Source organism: Ornithodoros turicata, chromosome 3 (assembly GCF_037126465.1).
Source record: "Ornithodoros turicata isolate Travis chromosome 3, ASM3712646v1, whole genome shotgun sequence".
NCBI lineage: Eukaryota > Metazoa > Arthropoda > Arachnida > Ixodida > Argasidae > Ornithodoros > Ornithodoros turicata.
In genome coordinates, this window is record NC_088203.1 from 87,522,942 (window position 1) to 87,539,398 (window position 16,457).

At 42.2% G+C, this 16,457-nt stretch overlaps 1 protein-coding gene across 4 annotated transcripts in view; it reads left to right on the forward strand.

Moving 5' to 3' along the window:
- The window catches only part of LOC135388768 (protein unc-13 homolog B-like), a 291,747-nt gene that overhangs the window by 260,422 nt on the left and 14,868 nt on the right, over nt 1–16,457 (forward strand). For all 4 annotated transcript variants that reach the window (XM_064618549.1, XM_064618547.1, XM_064618546.1 and 1 more), the window contains 9 exons: nt 441–509; nt 581–670; nt 892–1,148; nt 3,063–3,148; nt 13,788–13,914; nt 13,988–14,084; nt 15,005–15,148; nt 15,307–15,384; nt 16,356–16,433. In XM_064618549.1, the coding sequence (XP_064474619.1) occupies nt 441–509; nt 581–670; nt 892–1,148; nt 3,063–3,148; nt 13,788–13,914; nt 13,988–14,084; nt 15,005–15,148; nt 15,307–15,384; nt 16,356–16,433 (1,026 nt within the window). The remainder of the gene's footprint in view (nt 1–440; nt 510–580; nt 671–891; nt 1,149–3,062; nt 3,149–13,787; nt 13,915–13,987; nt 14,085–15,004; nt 15,149–15,306; nt 15,385–16,355; nt 16,434–16,457) is intronic.

The following is a 16,457-nucleotide window of genomic DNA, read 5'->3' on the forward strand; positions in this document are numbered from 1 at the left end:
TATATAAAATGTGTATGGTGTTTTTTTTATTTATGTATATAGAAAGATTATCACATTTATATAAACATAAGAGTTTGCTATAAATAAAAGAAAGTGGTTTCTACAACCCATTTAGGTTGTTGTCCACTGCTGTTGTAAATGACGAATGCCTTCTGAATGCCTCCATAACCCCTTCCGTGGTCTTCCTGTGGCAGAATAGGGGCTAGCAAAGCTAACAAACTGTGGAGCAAGAACGATGTGCCTAAGAACGAAATAAAGCAAAACTAAAGCAGCTCCAGTAGAACTGAAGGCAGATGACAATACATTAGTGACTGTAGCTAAGGATCATGTCGAAATTGTTTGGAATCACAGTCTGCTGATTTAGCATTTGATACAGAAAATAGAATTCAACCTACGTATACCCAGGCACTGAATCAGATGTTTGCTGTTTTGTTTTTCAGAAAGAAAAATTTGTGAAGCTTCTAGATCAACTACACAATTCTTTAAGAATTGATTTATCAATGTACAGAGTAAGTTGACACCAATGGAATACACCATGCAACAGGCTACTAACACATGTTTCTCGATGTACTTCTTTCAGAACAATTTTCCTGCCTCCTCACCTGAAAAGCTGCAAGATCTAAAATCTACAGTGGACCTTCTAACTAGCATTACATTTTTTAGGATGAAGGTAAGGCATTTGTACGTCCAGCTTTACTTTTGGCTGAAGGCTTTGCTGTTCCAAGCTTTAGTGTCTTTTTTTTTATGCAAGAAATGAAACTGTTCAAATTGTTGAGACATGACATTGTAAAAGTTTTTTTTTTTTGTGTGTGTGTGTCTTGTTGCATTCGTTCGTTGTTATGTCACAGACGTAATGCTGGTGAAGGGAAAGCAATGTATCAATTTTGTCAGGTTCAAGAACTGTCAAGCCCACCACGAGCTAGCACAGTTGTCAAAGACTGTGCCAAGGCTTGCTTACGTTCCACGTACCAGTTCCTCTTTGAGAACTGCTTTGAACTTTTCAACCGGGAGTTCCAAGTGGACACGCAAGACAAGGAGGAGGACCACGGACCTAGCTTACACAACCTTGACTTCTGGCATAAACTCATAGCTCTTATGGTGTCTGTTATCGAAGAAGATCGCAACAGTTATGCACCAGTGCTCAACCAGTAAGAGCTTATTGTGACTTGTGGAAAGGAGTGCTTTTGCAGCTTATGCAGGAATTCAAGATTAAGTTTTACTTTTGCTTGCATGGAATACAGTCGCCGTCTGATTTTTCGGACTCGGCGGGGATCGCGCAAGAGTCCGAATAATCGAGCAGTCCGAAAAAACGAATTTTGCTTCAAAATAAACTTTACTAAGCCCTAGTAGGCGGGAAAAATTTGTCGATGCTTTCCTAGCGCGCTTTCAGCTCTGCCTGATAACATCAGCTTCTATTTCCCGAAGCGACATTTCGTCACTGTAAGTACACTGACAGAGGCACCGCCGTCATCAAGTCCGCAAGTCGGCTTCACCTAACACATGCGTGCTTTAGGTGAAGCTCGCTTTACAGCGCTGTCGCGCGACTCGCGGGCGGACAGCGCGTGCTGGGCCGTTGGCCAAAAACGAAGACGCAAAAGCGCTACGACAGAACTCTTCTACTCAGAGGAATGGAAAATCAACAATCATCACTGCCCATTTTTTTTTCTTCAATATTCTAGTTGGTTGGTTTCTTTTGATACGAATTTCAGATGATACCAATGTTTTCCATCACCCCATGAGAGAAATTCGCGGGTTGGGCAAACAGAGTCCGAAATATCGAGCGACGGAGCTGCACGACGTCCGAAATTTTGGACGTTCTTGTACATCAACTCTATGGGACCCGTTCCGGCCGTTCCGCGAACGAGTCCGAATAATCGAGCATGTCCGAAGAATCGGTCGGCGACTGTATACGATAATTATATAAACATATCTTTTTTTAAACACCATAATTTCACGCGTGTTAGCCGCGGCTTATGCACGATTTTTTTTACTCACGGTCGCTCTGCGGCTTACCTGATGACTATTTTTCCCTGGTATTTTCCGCATACGCCGGTTTAAGCAAAAGGGCCGACAGTGATCCATGAGAAACACACAACAAGGGCACAATCCGATCTTGGTAGAACACTAGAACTGACCTCCTTTGTTGTCCACCATGCCGACCCCGGAGTACGGACCACAGGGTTTATGGCCTTCTCTATGATCTCCTTTGTCGCATAAATCAGACGCGTCATATTGCCCGCAGCTTATCTTCGAGTGCGGCTTATCTGCACGAAACATTTCAGAAGATTCCTGCGGCACAGCGGCAAAACAGGTCCTGCGGCTTATCTGCGGTGCGGCTTATACGCGTGAAATTATGGTATATAATTATGCTGAGATGCAGTTATATTTGTAGTTGAGCATCATATCTTACACACTTGCTCATAATTAGACTCTGGTGTTTTCGAGTTTTATTTCGGAAGGTGTAAAATGGGTAAAATTGGGCGATATTCCGATGGAAAATGAAAGAAAAAAAAGAAAAAGCGTTCCTCACATTTCATATTAACACTAGATGGCAAGCAGGTGTACTGATTATGCACCGCTTAGTGTTCTCCCGTGCAAGTGAAATTGCAGTTTGCCATTTATTTTTTGTTTTTCTTCCGGGTCTTACCACAAATGAAGATGGTGCAAGTCCGGGGGTTAAAACAGGTTTTACTGGGTTTAGCCCTGGAAGACAAGGCTCTACTTATAATCTTCAAATTATTTAATATAATTAACGAAAATAATATTGTGGATCTGAGAATGTTGTTTACTCATTATAATACTCTTATGCCGCTACAACTGTAGCAGCATAATTGTCTAATTTTGTATCCTACACTTAAGTGTAGGATACAAAATTAGACGTTTCGGTGATGAGAGATCCTTGGCTGGAAATAGCTCAGCTTCAGAATGGCAGTTTTAGTGTAGTTGCTTGCACAATTTTATGGAGACAAAATGAAAAGTGGGTTGCATGGGACATGAGGCACTGCATGCTGTGTCACCTGAAGGCCAACTAGACTAATACAGCCATGGTTCTCTTTTCTCAGATTTCCTCAAGAGCTGAACGTTGGCCAACTGAGTGCAGCAACCATGTGGAGCTTATTTGCAGTTGACATGAAATATGCACTAGAAGGTACGTGATGTCTTTCCCTCAAAAACTTGCCTCACAGAGGCTTAATGTACTGAACATGAACCGTGTTCGCATATCTCTCTTACTCCTACCTATTTATATGTATATATATATATAGCTAAATATTAGATATATATTATATTATATACCATATTATTAGATATTTATACCATATACCTAAATTTTAGATAGGCAGTGATAGTTCCCTATGACAGTCAGCACATGCATAATATCACTGTGAATGTTGCCACAGCAAGTTCCGATTGAAAATTGCTGATCCAAAAGATACGGTGGCTTAGAAAGATACATAGAGCAGTCCTAGAACTCTGCTATGTGTTCACATCAGGAGGGAAAAAAATGCGGAACAAGAACTTCAACCTTTTTCTCTTCATGTCAACAGAATATGACCTTGGATTCCTTCTGTATGATTACTCATTCGAGCTTTCTCATCTGTCAGTCTCTAAGCCACTTCGGCTAGCCACATATGGCTACATATAGCTAGCTACATAATCTACAAATTGGTCATGCTAACCAAAGCATGTTTAAAGTATGCTGTACCGGAAATCATATGGAATACTGAGCATGCTCTGTGTTATGCAGACCATCGTAAGTTCGTGTGAGAAAAGAAACTGAACTGGCACATGTTGCAGAAATACTATAAATTTAGAATAGACACAATTATGTTAGAAAGTTGTGTAATTGCTATAATCTCCTTTGTACTTCCTGTGGCTATTTTGCAAACTTATCATCTGGAGATTTGGTAGAGTAGCATATAACAAAGAATGAGAGTATTAACTGACAGGCGTGTTTTGAACCCTTTGCCTTCTTCCCTAAAGGACACCTTTCCAAGGCTGGTATGTACTTGATATGCCGCAAGGTTTCTATTTTCACTAGTGGCCTGCGCATTGGACTGCGGCATCGACAGCTGAGCCTCTCTGTATTCAAGCTATGTTGGATAGAAATCTGTGTACAAATGCACTCTGCTCGGAGAAAGAATGGTTGCATATAGTAGTGGACAGTGCACCAACCCTATGGCACCATCACAAAGATTCCAGTTTCAAATTTGAGTCAAGCATTCAGTAACTTCAAAACAAAAAGAAAAAGAGAAAAGGTGAATAGCTGACTCGTGCCAAAAAGTTTTCGTATCGTATATATTTCAGTTCAAAGTGACAAGCTTCAAGTTGTGAATGAATCTCTCAGAAAGGAGATCAGGAACATTTATAACTAGGTCCGAGGTTTTCGGAAAATATTTTTTGCAAAATTCGGGGATCAAAAATCAGGCGGAAAACAGCAGCAGCCAGTTCGGGTAAATTTTGGTGTAAAATTTCTGGAGTGATATGATAAAGGTAAAAATCTGGTTTATTAGGATTGTTATACATATCACAAACCGAAAAAAGAAAACAGCTTCGAAACTAAGTAATAATACCGTATGCTACAAAATGAGGAGGCTGTTAAAAGGTAAGGAAGCATTGCACTCGTCTTTGCACAAATTTCGCTTTCGTTTCCATGGCGAAGTAGGAGAAAAGAACGTCGGAGTTCCGTTGTGTTCGGCGATTCATAAACAATTATGCTTACTTTTGCTCCCGATACGTTTCTTTACAGAACCCTATCGTTTGCTTTTTGAACACCACTAGAGGTGCTTGGCAGAGAGTTGCTTGGCACTGGCCGTTGTTTAAACCAGTACTCGGGAAACTAAAGTGACCGGCCTCCGGCAGTTTTCTTGCTGCGACCCATCATAACACCACAGGATGAGCTCACTAGTTATGAGCGTCGATGGACCCTCCCTCACTCTCACTCCTGCTGTCATCAGTCGTGGTTCTGGGCTACTTGACAAAAAGCCCCTGTCCAATTCGGGGAGAAATCGGGTTTTTTCCCTAATCACTAAATGTGAGATTCGTGGGTAAATTTGGGGTAAATTTGGGGGAAAATCGGGTGAAACCCGAAAACCTCAGACCCTCTTTATAACCTTACAGATGACTCAAGTACCGTTATCTGCACCATTGCACATGCCGTATTTACTACTCATACACTTTTAAGCCCAAGAGCGAAGTTCCGTCGAGGGAGTATGCTAATTGTACGTGCAGCTAATTAGGGAACAAAAACCGGCGCTCCCTTTACGCTGTGGTGACCGTTACCGTGCGGGAAATTATATATGGTCGAGCCCGTTTATTACGATCTTCGATAGAACGATAACTTCAATATTGCGATCGAATTGTTGGTTCCCGTCAACTCTCCCATTGAACTACATGTAAACAAAACATCGATATAACGATCACCGCGAAAGCGCTTGCTCGCATATAGCGACCGGAATTCTCCCGGCGGCCGGTAAAACGCGTGAAAATTAGAAAGCAAGATTGCACCATTTCACTGAAAACAAATTACATTGGCATTTTCAAGAGCCTTCGCCTCCGTGCTCGCTAAATTGAGAACGCAGTGCGTTTATCCGCGCATGACTGCCGGGGTTTAGATGCGTTGCGTTGCAAGGCACGCGACTTCGAAAGGGCGGAAGGAGCTCGCGAGAAGTAGAGGAGGTTGCCCCCTCTCCACATCGTTCTCTGGTCTTCAAGCTTTTCCTCTTCTTTTGCTGCGTGCTTGCTACGATGGCGTCCGCGGTTCCGAGACGCTTTTTGCCGAGGAAAGGCGCGTGGCTCGACCCCAAGTTACATGCGCTCTACAGGTTTCGTACTGGTGCAAAACCGCGTTGTGAAGTACCGCGGCTTCGAAAACGTGTATTGGCAGACAGTTGCGTGTCACCACACAAACACGCGTCGACGGATTACCCGTGGCGGAGGCGTATTCTGATGGACCTCGCAGTCCCGATCGTGAGAATGATGATGACTACGGCATTGGATGACGAGCAATGGATGGATATCGTGCGAGGCGCCGCACCTTTTGAGATCGACGGTTATGTTATCAAAAGCTTTCGACGCACAGCTGCGTCAATTTAAAGCTAGATAAAATGCTTCTGTGCTCCCAACAAACGCGCATGTTCAGCGGCGTTCTACTTGTGGCGATCTACTTCGTTTACGCGAACCTGAGCGTCAGTTTCTCGAAAGCTCGTCTCTAACGATACTCTGATATAACGATCAGATTTCGCATTCCCGTCAATATCGTTATAAACGGGCTCGACCGACATTCAGCGGCTCAAGTTGGGGACGCATGTGTTTTAATAGTTTGGGTAAATAATGATATGGTAAATGGTGCAATATGTACCATCACAGTGACATTGCAGGAATGTACACTTAGAGCACTAACTGCCTTACTGAAACCTGTGCTGCACAAGAGTGATTTAGATTTGAACTCGCAGGATAACTTGTGCAGTACGACTTCCAGTATGCGTTAACACACAGGCTGCAGGTGCTGCGGATGACAGCTCTTGCAAGAGGGTAGTCACACAAGGGGTCGCATGCCGAGAAGGAAAAGGGACTGTTACGAACAGGGTGTGTGTGTGTGTGCCTCACGCTGATTAATATGTCACCGCGATTCATGATCTGCACATCAACTTAATATCGACTATGATCATGATGTATGAATATGTTACGTTATCCAACATAGCTTGAACGCAGTGAAGCACAGTACCTGCGGCTCTCTAGATTAGGTGGCCACAAAGGCGCTTTTAGTTGGCTTCTTGTTCCCTGATTTCAAGTCTGGTGACGTTGCTGTTGTGTTGGTTCTGTCGTGCTGACATTCAGTACCTTCAAGGAAGAAGTGATGAGGGATGTCTTGGTAGCATCCCCTCTTTTTGGCAATAAATGCACTCCTCTTGTTACAACCTAAAAGATAGTAAAACTGTGAGCGAACCGAAGGCTACGTTGATTGCCATTTGCAAGTGTAAGTGACTTCCTCTTAAGAGGATTCTGTCATGGCATGCCTGTTGCTAAAGCCTTCTCAGCTCTCTAAGCAGTTTTATTAAGCAGTTTTATTCCTGCAAAATAGAAGCGAATTAAGACCAAATTCATAAACCTACGAAGCAAGAGAAGACCCTTCATTTGCTAGAAAGATAAGCACAAAAGGGCAGCATTTGCTAAACCATTATGTCATGCTCAAAAATAGTGGAAACAGGTGTACAGTTTTACAAGTGCCACAGGCAACAGAACTACAAAACCTGCCTGTGCTGTATACAGTACATTTTATCTCGCTGTGAACTTATTCTTGACAATCACACAGTGGTTGTAGGGCGATCTGCAAGTACCGACTTCCTTCTTTTTTTTTTCGTCCCTTTTTTTATGGCATTAATGAGTTTTGTGCATACATAAACACTTCTAAGGAAGGGTTAGGCTCATCTAGATGTAGTATGGACTTTAAATCATTTTGGGTTAGATTGTCTCTACATAAATGGAGACACGTGCAGTTGGTGTAAAAGTGCAATACACAGCACTCGTAAGGCTAGGCTTATTACAGCATATTTTAATTGCCGACTCTAGCTCCCTCAGTGTTATAACACTGACGGAGAGAAAGCAAGGAAGCGGAAGGAAGAAAAGAAGCAAGGAATTTGAAGCGCAAAGAAAAGGTAGACCAGAGGCAAACTCCACATAGTGATGACACAGACACACAGAGCTTCTACAGTGCTGGACAAAAGTTTACGGAACATGCTCTGGCACATTCCTTCCTCAGTGTGGCACGCTAGGTGTGTTCCGTAAACTTTTGTCCAGCACTGTACGTGCCTAACAAACAATGAAGTTACAGCAATCCAATAAAGAGCCAGTGGATGCCAGTGCCACGATCTAGACAGAAATCATGACACTGGCACACATTGGGTTTTCGTCAATTGCTCGAATAAATAACTTAAATAAATAAAATAAAGACCAGTGAGTCTAATGCTCTCCATTACTCACTACACAGCCCGAACAGCCCTTGAAAGCTTATATTACATGGGAGTCGTTTTTGAGAAGTTGCCCTTCTTCCTTGAATGGGAAAATGGTACAAGTATGTGGCAAGCATTGTGGAGCTGATGTAGAAAATAGAGCGACATCTCATGCAAGAGTATTTTGATTCTGACGTTGGTCTGCACTGTGAGATTCTGAGTGGGTGGACTTCACTATCACAGAATCTGAAAGTGCAGGCAGCACGGTACAGCAGTTTTGTTTTTTTGCGGCTGCGTCTGATTGTAAGAACCAGAGGAATGTACTTCTAAAAATATGATGCACTAATGCAAGTAGCTTTATAGGTAAACTTGTAGATATGCAACGGTGAACTGCCATTTGTAACAGCTGTGCCATAGCTGTGGGGTGCTGTACCATCTTGTCATTTTTCTGTTCTTGTCTTTTCTAGAGTACTATCATGTGTGCATTGACCTTATTCTCATCTATCGAGGTGCTTAAATGCTCAATGAGTAAATACAAATCAAAGTAAAAGAGAATAATATAAGTAAAAGGGGAAAATATCATATGATCATAAAGCTGCATGAACGTTTCTGGTTCCCATGCTTAATCGAATGATTCTTGTAGCATTCTTTACGAGATTAGTGAAATGCATAATCACTTACATTTTGTCATACTTCATCCTGGGTTGATTGCTACACAGATTAGTAGGAAGGATTGCTACACAGAAGGAAGACAAGCATATGCAGTGCAATCCAAATAGGGTGAACAATGGAATCTACATGTAACAGATTATTTTAAGCCCTGAGATGTTTTGATGCTTGCCTATAAATAAGTATTTTGGAATATCGATGAGCATTTTATATTCCTGGTATCGCGTGACTGCGAACGTGCGGCAAGGCTTATCGAGCTAGATGACGTGTCTCCGATGCAGGCCCTAGTTCAGATTTAGTTCTAACTCCATTCGGAGTTCGAGATAACTCGTTACTGTAACTAAGTTCCTTTTTTCGGTAACTTATAACTAAGCTCGATACTTTTGTGCCGTGGTAACTTTCAGAGGAACTCGTTTCTTTTTCAGGTAACTTTTCCAAAGTAACAATTCCAAGTTACTTTTAATTCGCTTTTCACTCACGTCCATATATTTTCTTACCTTCTCTCCGGTCTTTTCATGGCATTTTACGCCATAAAACATTATGAAGTTGAAGATGGACCAAAAGCCAGGCGACATGTTTCTTTAATAGTATGGAGTAACACTGGCTTGCATAACAAGTTGTAAAAAGAAGAAAAGCGTGAACGTTTCGACACCTATTCGGGCGTCATCATCAGCACAGGAAAATGAAACGGGGGCTTAAAACGGGAATCCTTTTAAACCCTTGTAACAGACTGGTAAGGGCCCCTTGTGACTGTTACAGGCATTTATCTCGCTATGAATGTGCCAAGATTCAAGGAATTTTCTCACCCCCCATCTGTGTTCAAAGGTCAATGTTGTCGCGTTGTCAAAATTGAAAGTATGTCCTGTTCTTAACACGTGATCGACAAGTTCGGTGCGTTGATTCTTTGCTGGTGGTTTTGTCAATTGTGCCTTGTGCTCCTTCATTCTGGTGACCTTCTTCCTCGCAGTTTCGCCTACATAGCACGTGTCGCATTGTTGACATTCCAGTTTGTATACAACCCCTGCTTTGTACATGTGGGGCACAGAGTCCTTGGGATGGCACAGAATGTTGCGTAATGTTTGACGGGGCTTGAAAGTGGTTACAATACCAAATGGCTTTAACAGCCTTCGTACTGACTCTGATAGGCCACGTACATAAGGAATGCATACAATATTGTCGGGGGCAGGTCGGTTATCTGAGACGGAACACATTTTGGAGACCGTATCTTTGATGAAACGCTCGGGGTAATGACACTTGGATAGAATGTTAGTGGCTAAAAACTGCTCAGATTTCTTAGCTTGATACGTGCTAGGTATCTCGTCAGAACGATTAAAAAGGAACCTGATGGCAGCACGCTTGTGTTCGGGCGCATGGTCAGAGTAAAAATCTAAAACCGATCCATTATCACAGGGTTTATGATAGACACTGGTGTTAATTGCACCTGAGTCACTACGTGATACTAAAACATCAAGAAAAGGAAGCTGTGAATTCTCCTCCTCCTCTAGGGTAAACTGGATGTTGGGGTGAACACTGTTGAGTAATGCATGAAATGGGATGACGTCATTGCGTTTCAGAACTACAAAAGTGTCATCCACATAGCGTTTGTAGAATTTAACATCAATGATATGGGAGCTGAGAACCTGTTCTTCAATGTATTCCATGACAAGGTTCGCGGCAGAGACCGAGACAGGACTTCCCATAGGGCAACCTTCAATCTGCTTATATATCACGTTGTCGAATTTAAAATATGTTTCGTGGAGACAAAATGTTAACAAGGATATAACTTCGGTCACGGAAAGTGTAGTGCGTTCAGAAAGGGTGTCGTCACTGTTCAGGCGATCTTTGGCCACGTCGATAACAAGAGCAATGGGGACATTCGTGAAGAGTGATACAACGTCAAACGACACCATGGTTTCATCACTGTTGATCACTACATCACGAACACTGGAGCAAAATTCACGTGAGTTCTTTGTAGAGTGTCCATTCTTGTACATGATGGGACTCAACAGTTCAACGAGGAACCTTGAAAGCTGATACGTTGGTGCACCCGTGAAGGACACTATCGGTCGGAGTGGTACGTCGGGCTTATGTAACCTAGGTAAGCCGTACGCTCTGGGGGTTGCTCCATCGGACGAAAACAGCCGTTTGTAGACCGTATCAGAAATGCTTCCGCACTCTCTTAATTGTCGAAGGCGCTGGACTAATGCTCGTTCCGATTTCTGCGTAGGATCAGTGGGTAGTTCGACAAAGCGAGATTTGTCCTGGAACAGTTCCTTCGTTTTACTGATGTATGCTTCCTTATCCATGACTACGGTACTTTTCCCTTTGTCCGATGGAAGTATCATGATGGTGCTATCCGTTCTCAGTTCTTGTAGGGCTTGCCTTTCGTTTCTTGTCAAGTTGTTCTGTGGTAGCTCCCATTTCTTCGAGATGACTCCCATGAGGCGGTTTCTAGCTAGGTTTACAGCACCAGTGTCCTTTATGAAACGGAACTTCTCCTCGACTTCTGCTACGATGTCTCTGTGTGGTATCTTACTGTTAGTAGGGGCAAAATTCAAACCTCTACCGAGAACAGCTTCTTGATCCTTTGATAAGGTTTTGGAAGAGAGGTTTACGACTTCGGTGTTTCTTGCACGTGGAGGTACGTCAGGTAGCAGAGCGTTCAACTTACGTTGATGTCTGGTGCCGTACTTGACTCGTTCTTGTTCTTCTACTTTCTGCCTTGTAGCGTAGACTTGGTGCATTACGTCCGACGGTATGACACGGGTTGTGGTTCGCTCGCAGGTCTGCAGCTGGTCCCGGCAGGTCCTGATGTCACGTTGTTTGTTTTGTCAGGACTCTGTGCCCCACATGTACAAAGCAGGGGTTGTATACAAACTGGAATGTCAACAATGCGACACGTGCTATGTAGGGGAAACTGCGAGGAAGAAGGTCACCAGAATGAAGGAGCACAAGGCACAATTGACAAAACCACCAGCAAAGAATCAACGCACCGAACTTGTCGATCACGTGTTAAGAACAGGACATACTTTCAATTTTGACAACGCGACAACATTGACCTTTGAACACAGATGGGGGGTGAGAAAATTCCTTGAATCTTGGCACATTCATAGCGAGATAAATGCCTGTAACAGTCACAAGGGGCCCTTACCAGTCTGTTACAAGGGTTTAAAAGGATTCCCGTTTTAAGCCCCCGTTTCATTTTCCTGTGCTGATGATGACGCCCGAATAGGTGTCGAAACGTTCACGCTTTTCTTCTTTTTACAACTTGTTATGCAAGCCAGTGTTACTCCATACTATTAAATAAAACATTATATTCAATCAGTGACAGTATTCCATTCAGGAAGTAAGAACCGCTGCCATTGAAATGAAGCTGAACCATTGTGCGCCCACAGTGAGTAACATTCGAATTGGTGGACATAAACGAAAACGGTCTAAATGTGTTGCACTTCTCCGCAGGCAACTCAAGGTCTAACTCAACCGCTCATGCGTGCTGCACCTGTGTAGTGCTATTTTGTGTGCGAAGTAACTTGGAAGTAACTCGTTCTTTTTTTCAAGTAACTTCGTTACTGCGAGTTTCATTTCAGGCCAAAGAACTTCGTTATTAAGTTAGTTACATTTTTCACATGGTAACTTAACACGTAATGAGTTCTTTTTGACGGGTAACTTCTCGATCTACGGTTTTATTCGAACAGATGTTCACCTCACCTTGAGTTTAAATTAACGAATTGCACTATACGTATTAGGGACCTGGTATATATATATATATAACATACTGTAGAAGTGTTTTTTTTCGCGCGGAATTATTTTTCGCGTTTTTCGCGCACACCTCCAAAATCGCGAATTTAAGTTCCCGCGAATAACACTGGCCATATGAGGGCGAAAATCGTTCAGCGTTCGACGCTATACCGCGACTACCTGACCCTTTCTACTCGATGTAGCATAGGCAGTTTAAGCAAGCGCAGAAGATTGTTTTATCCCATCAGGCAAGATGAAAAGAAATTAAAATTCATCATGCTTTTGTTACTCCTATAAACACTTTGCACTATACATGCAATATACCGTGAAGCCAGAACATGCCTTTCCCCGCATTCTCAAAACCAGCTTGAATGATAGGACCACATCTCAACCGAACTGGTCAGTGCGCCGAGTGATAATTAATAAGAACTGCTAAAATAAACTGGTAACTTGCACACGGCCAGTACTACGGCCTCCTACGAGGTCATTTGAAAGGACCTTTCCTCCTATCTCTGTGAGGAGAAGAAAGGAATAGATCTAGAATGCCGCAATCCACGTGAACAACGGATGTCTTAATACGTGCTGAAATAAGCCAGAGTATTGACGGCGGCACGATATGCAAGAGCAAAGCACTCCCGGAAACCTGTGTCGCGAATTTAAGTTCTCGCGAATCAATCCTCAAAGCAGCTCTGCTCGAAAACGCGAAAATATTTTCCACGCGGAAAAAACCACTTCTACAGTATATAATAATAATAGTAATAATAATAATATATACATATACAGGGTGTCCACGCTAAGTGTGAACAGATTTTTTAAAAATATATCAATCACTTTTTCCGAGATGAAATCAATTGCAATAATTAAGTCATTGCCTTAGGAGTCTGTTAATGCCCCCCTAGGGAGTGCCCTTCAGCATATGCTATATTGCAATTGATTTCATCTCGGAAAAAGTGATTAATATATTTTTAAAAAATCTGTTCACATTTAGCGTGGACACCCTGTATATTGGAAAGAATGAAGCTGGTTGGGGATCTGGTATACTATATATATATATATAAAGGAGACCTGAGCTAAAATGGTAGCATTCCAAGCCAAAACTGGGAGTTGACCCAGGTTCAAATGCCACGACTGGCTGTGCTGTCTGTATAATTCCACTGCGTTTTCTACAGATACTGCACATATTAGCACATTTCACTATGAAGTTCGCCTATGACACGCAATCCATCCTTCCCCCATATCAGCTGGCAGACCAGGCAATAAAATGCTATCAACCAACCAACCAACCAACTGAACGGTATAAAAACAAGATAAAAAGTAACTTTGTGCAAATAATGAGATGTCAGCAGGTACAGCAAACACAGCTATGGCATTCGCACTACAGTGAGCATTGCACATAGAAAATTAGATTTTCAACATTTTATTATATTTCAGAACACGAGCAACACAGGCTCTGCAAGAGTTCAGCTTATATGAACCTCCACTTCAAAGTCAAGTGGTTTTACAATAACTATGTCAAAGATATAGCTCCCTACAAAGACTCTGTGCCTGAATACCCTGCGTAAGTTACCCTGCACAAGCACCCTGCTCGTGTGTGGCGAATGAACCATGTATACACACTGCTGCTTTTTCAGCTGGTTTGAACCCTTTGTGATGCAATGGCTCAATGAGAACGACGATGTTTCTTTGGAATACCTCCACAGTGCCTTTCTTCGTGACAAAAAAGATGGCGTAAGTTTCCTGTTGAGTTTTCTGCATTGAGTGGTGTCAAGAAAACTCCCCAAAGGTTATTCGTAACAAAGCGTAATTGCTGGCATTGCATCTCGTGCAGTATCATCACGTACATCTTGCTGTTTTTGCTCCCGGAAGAATCAGGGAGTAATAACCTGAAGTAGCAGGAGTAACGGAAGAAGTAACAATTGCATTGCTAGTTGAAGTGCATTAAAAATGGTCTGTATAGAGGGAAAAAAAGGTGAAAGAAAATGAAGCATGCTACACCAAACACAGAATGACACCTAGTATGTTATGCGGCTTCTACTTATGTAACTTCGTTAATGAGGCAATGGCTACCCTGGTGAAAAATGTCTGCTATTCAAAGTGGTTTATGAAAGGATTTTCACTTGAAACATACAAAGTGGTTCAAAGTGGTTTCAAGTGGTTTCAAATCCTTTCATAAACCACTTTGAATAGCAGATATTTTTCACCAGGGTAGTCCCTATGTGAATAACAGAAACAGACAAGTAGGTTTGGAATGTTTCATGTGTCTGAGGGGTAGTGGCTGTTCTGATACAAAGTAACAGATTTTCTTTGCAACTTTGACAGAACATTACTGGCGGTGAGCAAAGTTGATAAAGCAGACATGAAAGTACCCCCCACTTCCGAATGTATTTGCATACCCACGTACCTTAGTTCAGTTCAGCTTTATTGTCATTATACATTGTATTTTACAATGACAATAAAACTGAAGTGAACCCCATTGTAAAGCTAGTAGGGACATCACGGTAAAACAAAACTGAAACCATGTCACTACAATAAAAATTCCATAATATTTACTATGCCACAGAAAAAATATCATTTCTAGCTCTCTTGGTCTTCTAAGGGCAAACAAAAGAGGTCAAAGGGTGACTAATATCTCACGTTTTTCCTTGCAGTTCCTGCAGAGTTCAGAGCATGCACTGTTTTCAAACTCAGTGGTGGATGTTTTTACGCAACTCACCCAGTGCTTTGACGTCATTAGCAAGTTAGAATGCCCTGACCCTGAAATAGTTAAGCGATATATGAAAAGGTTTGCCAAGGTGAGCTTCCTTGTCCTATAATATCTGTACCTTCTAGTAGAGGACCAACAAACTAGTGCCACTTTTTTGGGAGTTGCTTTTCTTTCGGGGTCAGAGGATTCCGTTTTGTAGAAGTGAATGTTTTTAGTGAGCAATATCTTTACCTTTTTATCCTCTAGACTATTAAGAAGGTATTAACTGCATATGCCAACATTGTCAAGAAGGAATTTCCAAACTATGTGATACAAGAAAAGACTGTGAGTTTTGTTGTCTCACTCAGTTTTTTTTTCTCTCTATTTGCATGCTGATAAAAAAGTTTGGTTTCATTGAAGCCCTACATGAAAGACTACAGAGATGTTGAAGGGATATTTTGCGCTCCCTAAGCTAATTGAAAGAAATGTATGTGGCAGCACCATTTCACTTTAAACAGATCTCCTGCAAGATGTCTTGCTCGAAATTGTCATATATTTCCAATGTTATATCTGTATTTCGCGGTCAGAGCTCATAGCTCGGGCATATATCCACTGGGAGGAGAAAACTAGAGATACTCTCATCCACTCGCATGATGTTGCATGACGTTCACTTTCACTGTGGAGTGGTCATGTTGGAGTGAAGATGGCAGTCAACAAGAGGCTGCAAAGCCTGGTCCTGCAACCTGGCCAGGCGAAGGGTGGCAAAGCCCTCGTAACGTCACGGTGTTGTCTCATGATATCGCACATACATCTCTCCGCGCGGAAATTTCAAATTACCTGGACCCCCAGTGCTATGCAGTGCAGATACTCAATTATACCATGCAATATTATGCAGAGTAATGTAGAACCATTGAAAAGCATAAAATGCACTACCCTTTCCAACAAAATCGTACGATCTGATCCGCCAAGCTATCACTTTAATAAACAACTAGCAGGATGTCATCTTAATTCTTGATGGGTGTTTGAACAGAATGAGGGGAGAGGCACTTTGTTGGGTATCTGTGATGAATCCTGTTCCTTCTGTGTTGGTATCAAGGTAACAGCGCCTTTTACTCCGAGAGAAGAAATTTTTGCACTTTAGTCTGCGTGTTCGAGGGGAATGTCCTCTTGAGATGAGCGTGGTTTCTTATGGACAATGTTATACACACTCGCTCCTGCCTGTTATAAGACTTGGTGCATATTATCTTACAAGTTGTGTGCGGATCATTTTCGCACAGTGTGCTTCATGTTTCATAACTTGTACTACTTTTTTTCAGGCATGCATTTTAATGAACAACATTCAGCAACTAAGGGTACAACTAGAAAAGCTTTTTGAGTCTATGGGGGGCGAAAAAGTAAGTGGTGATTCGTGTTCTGCT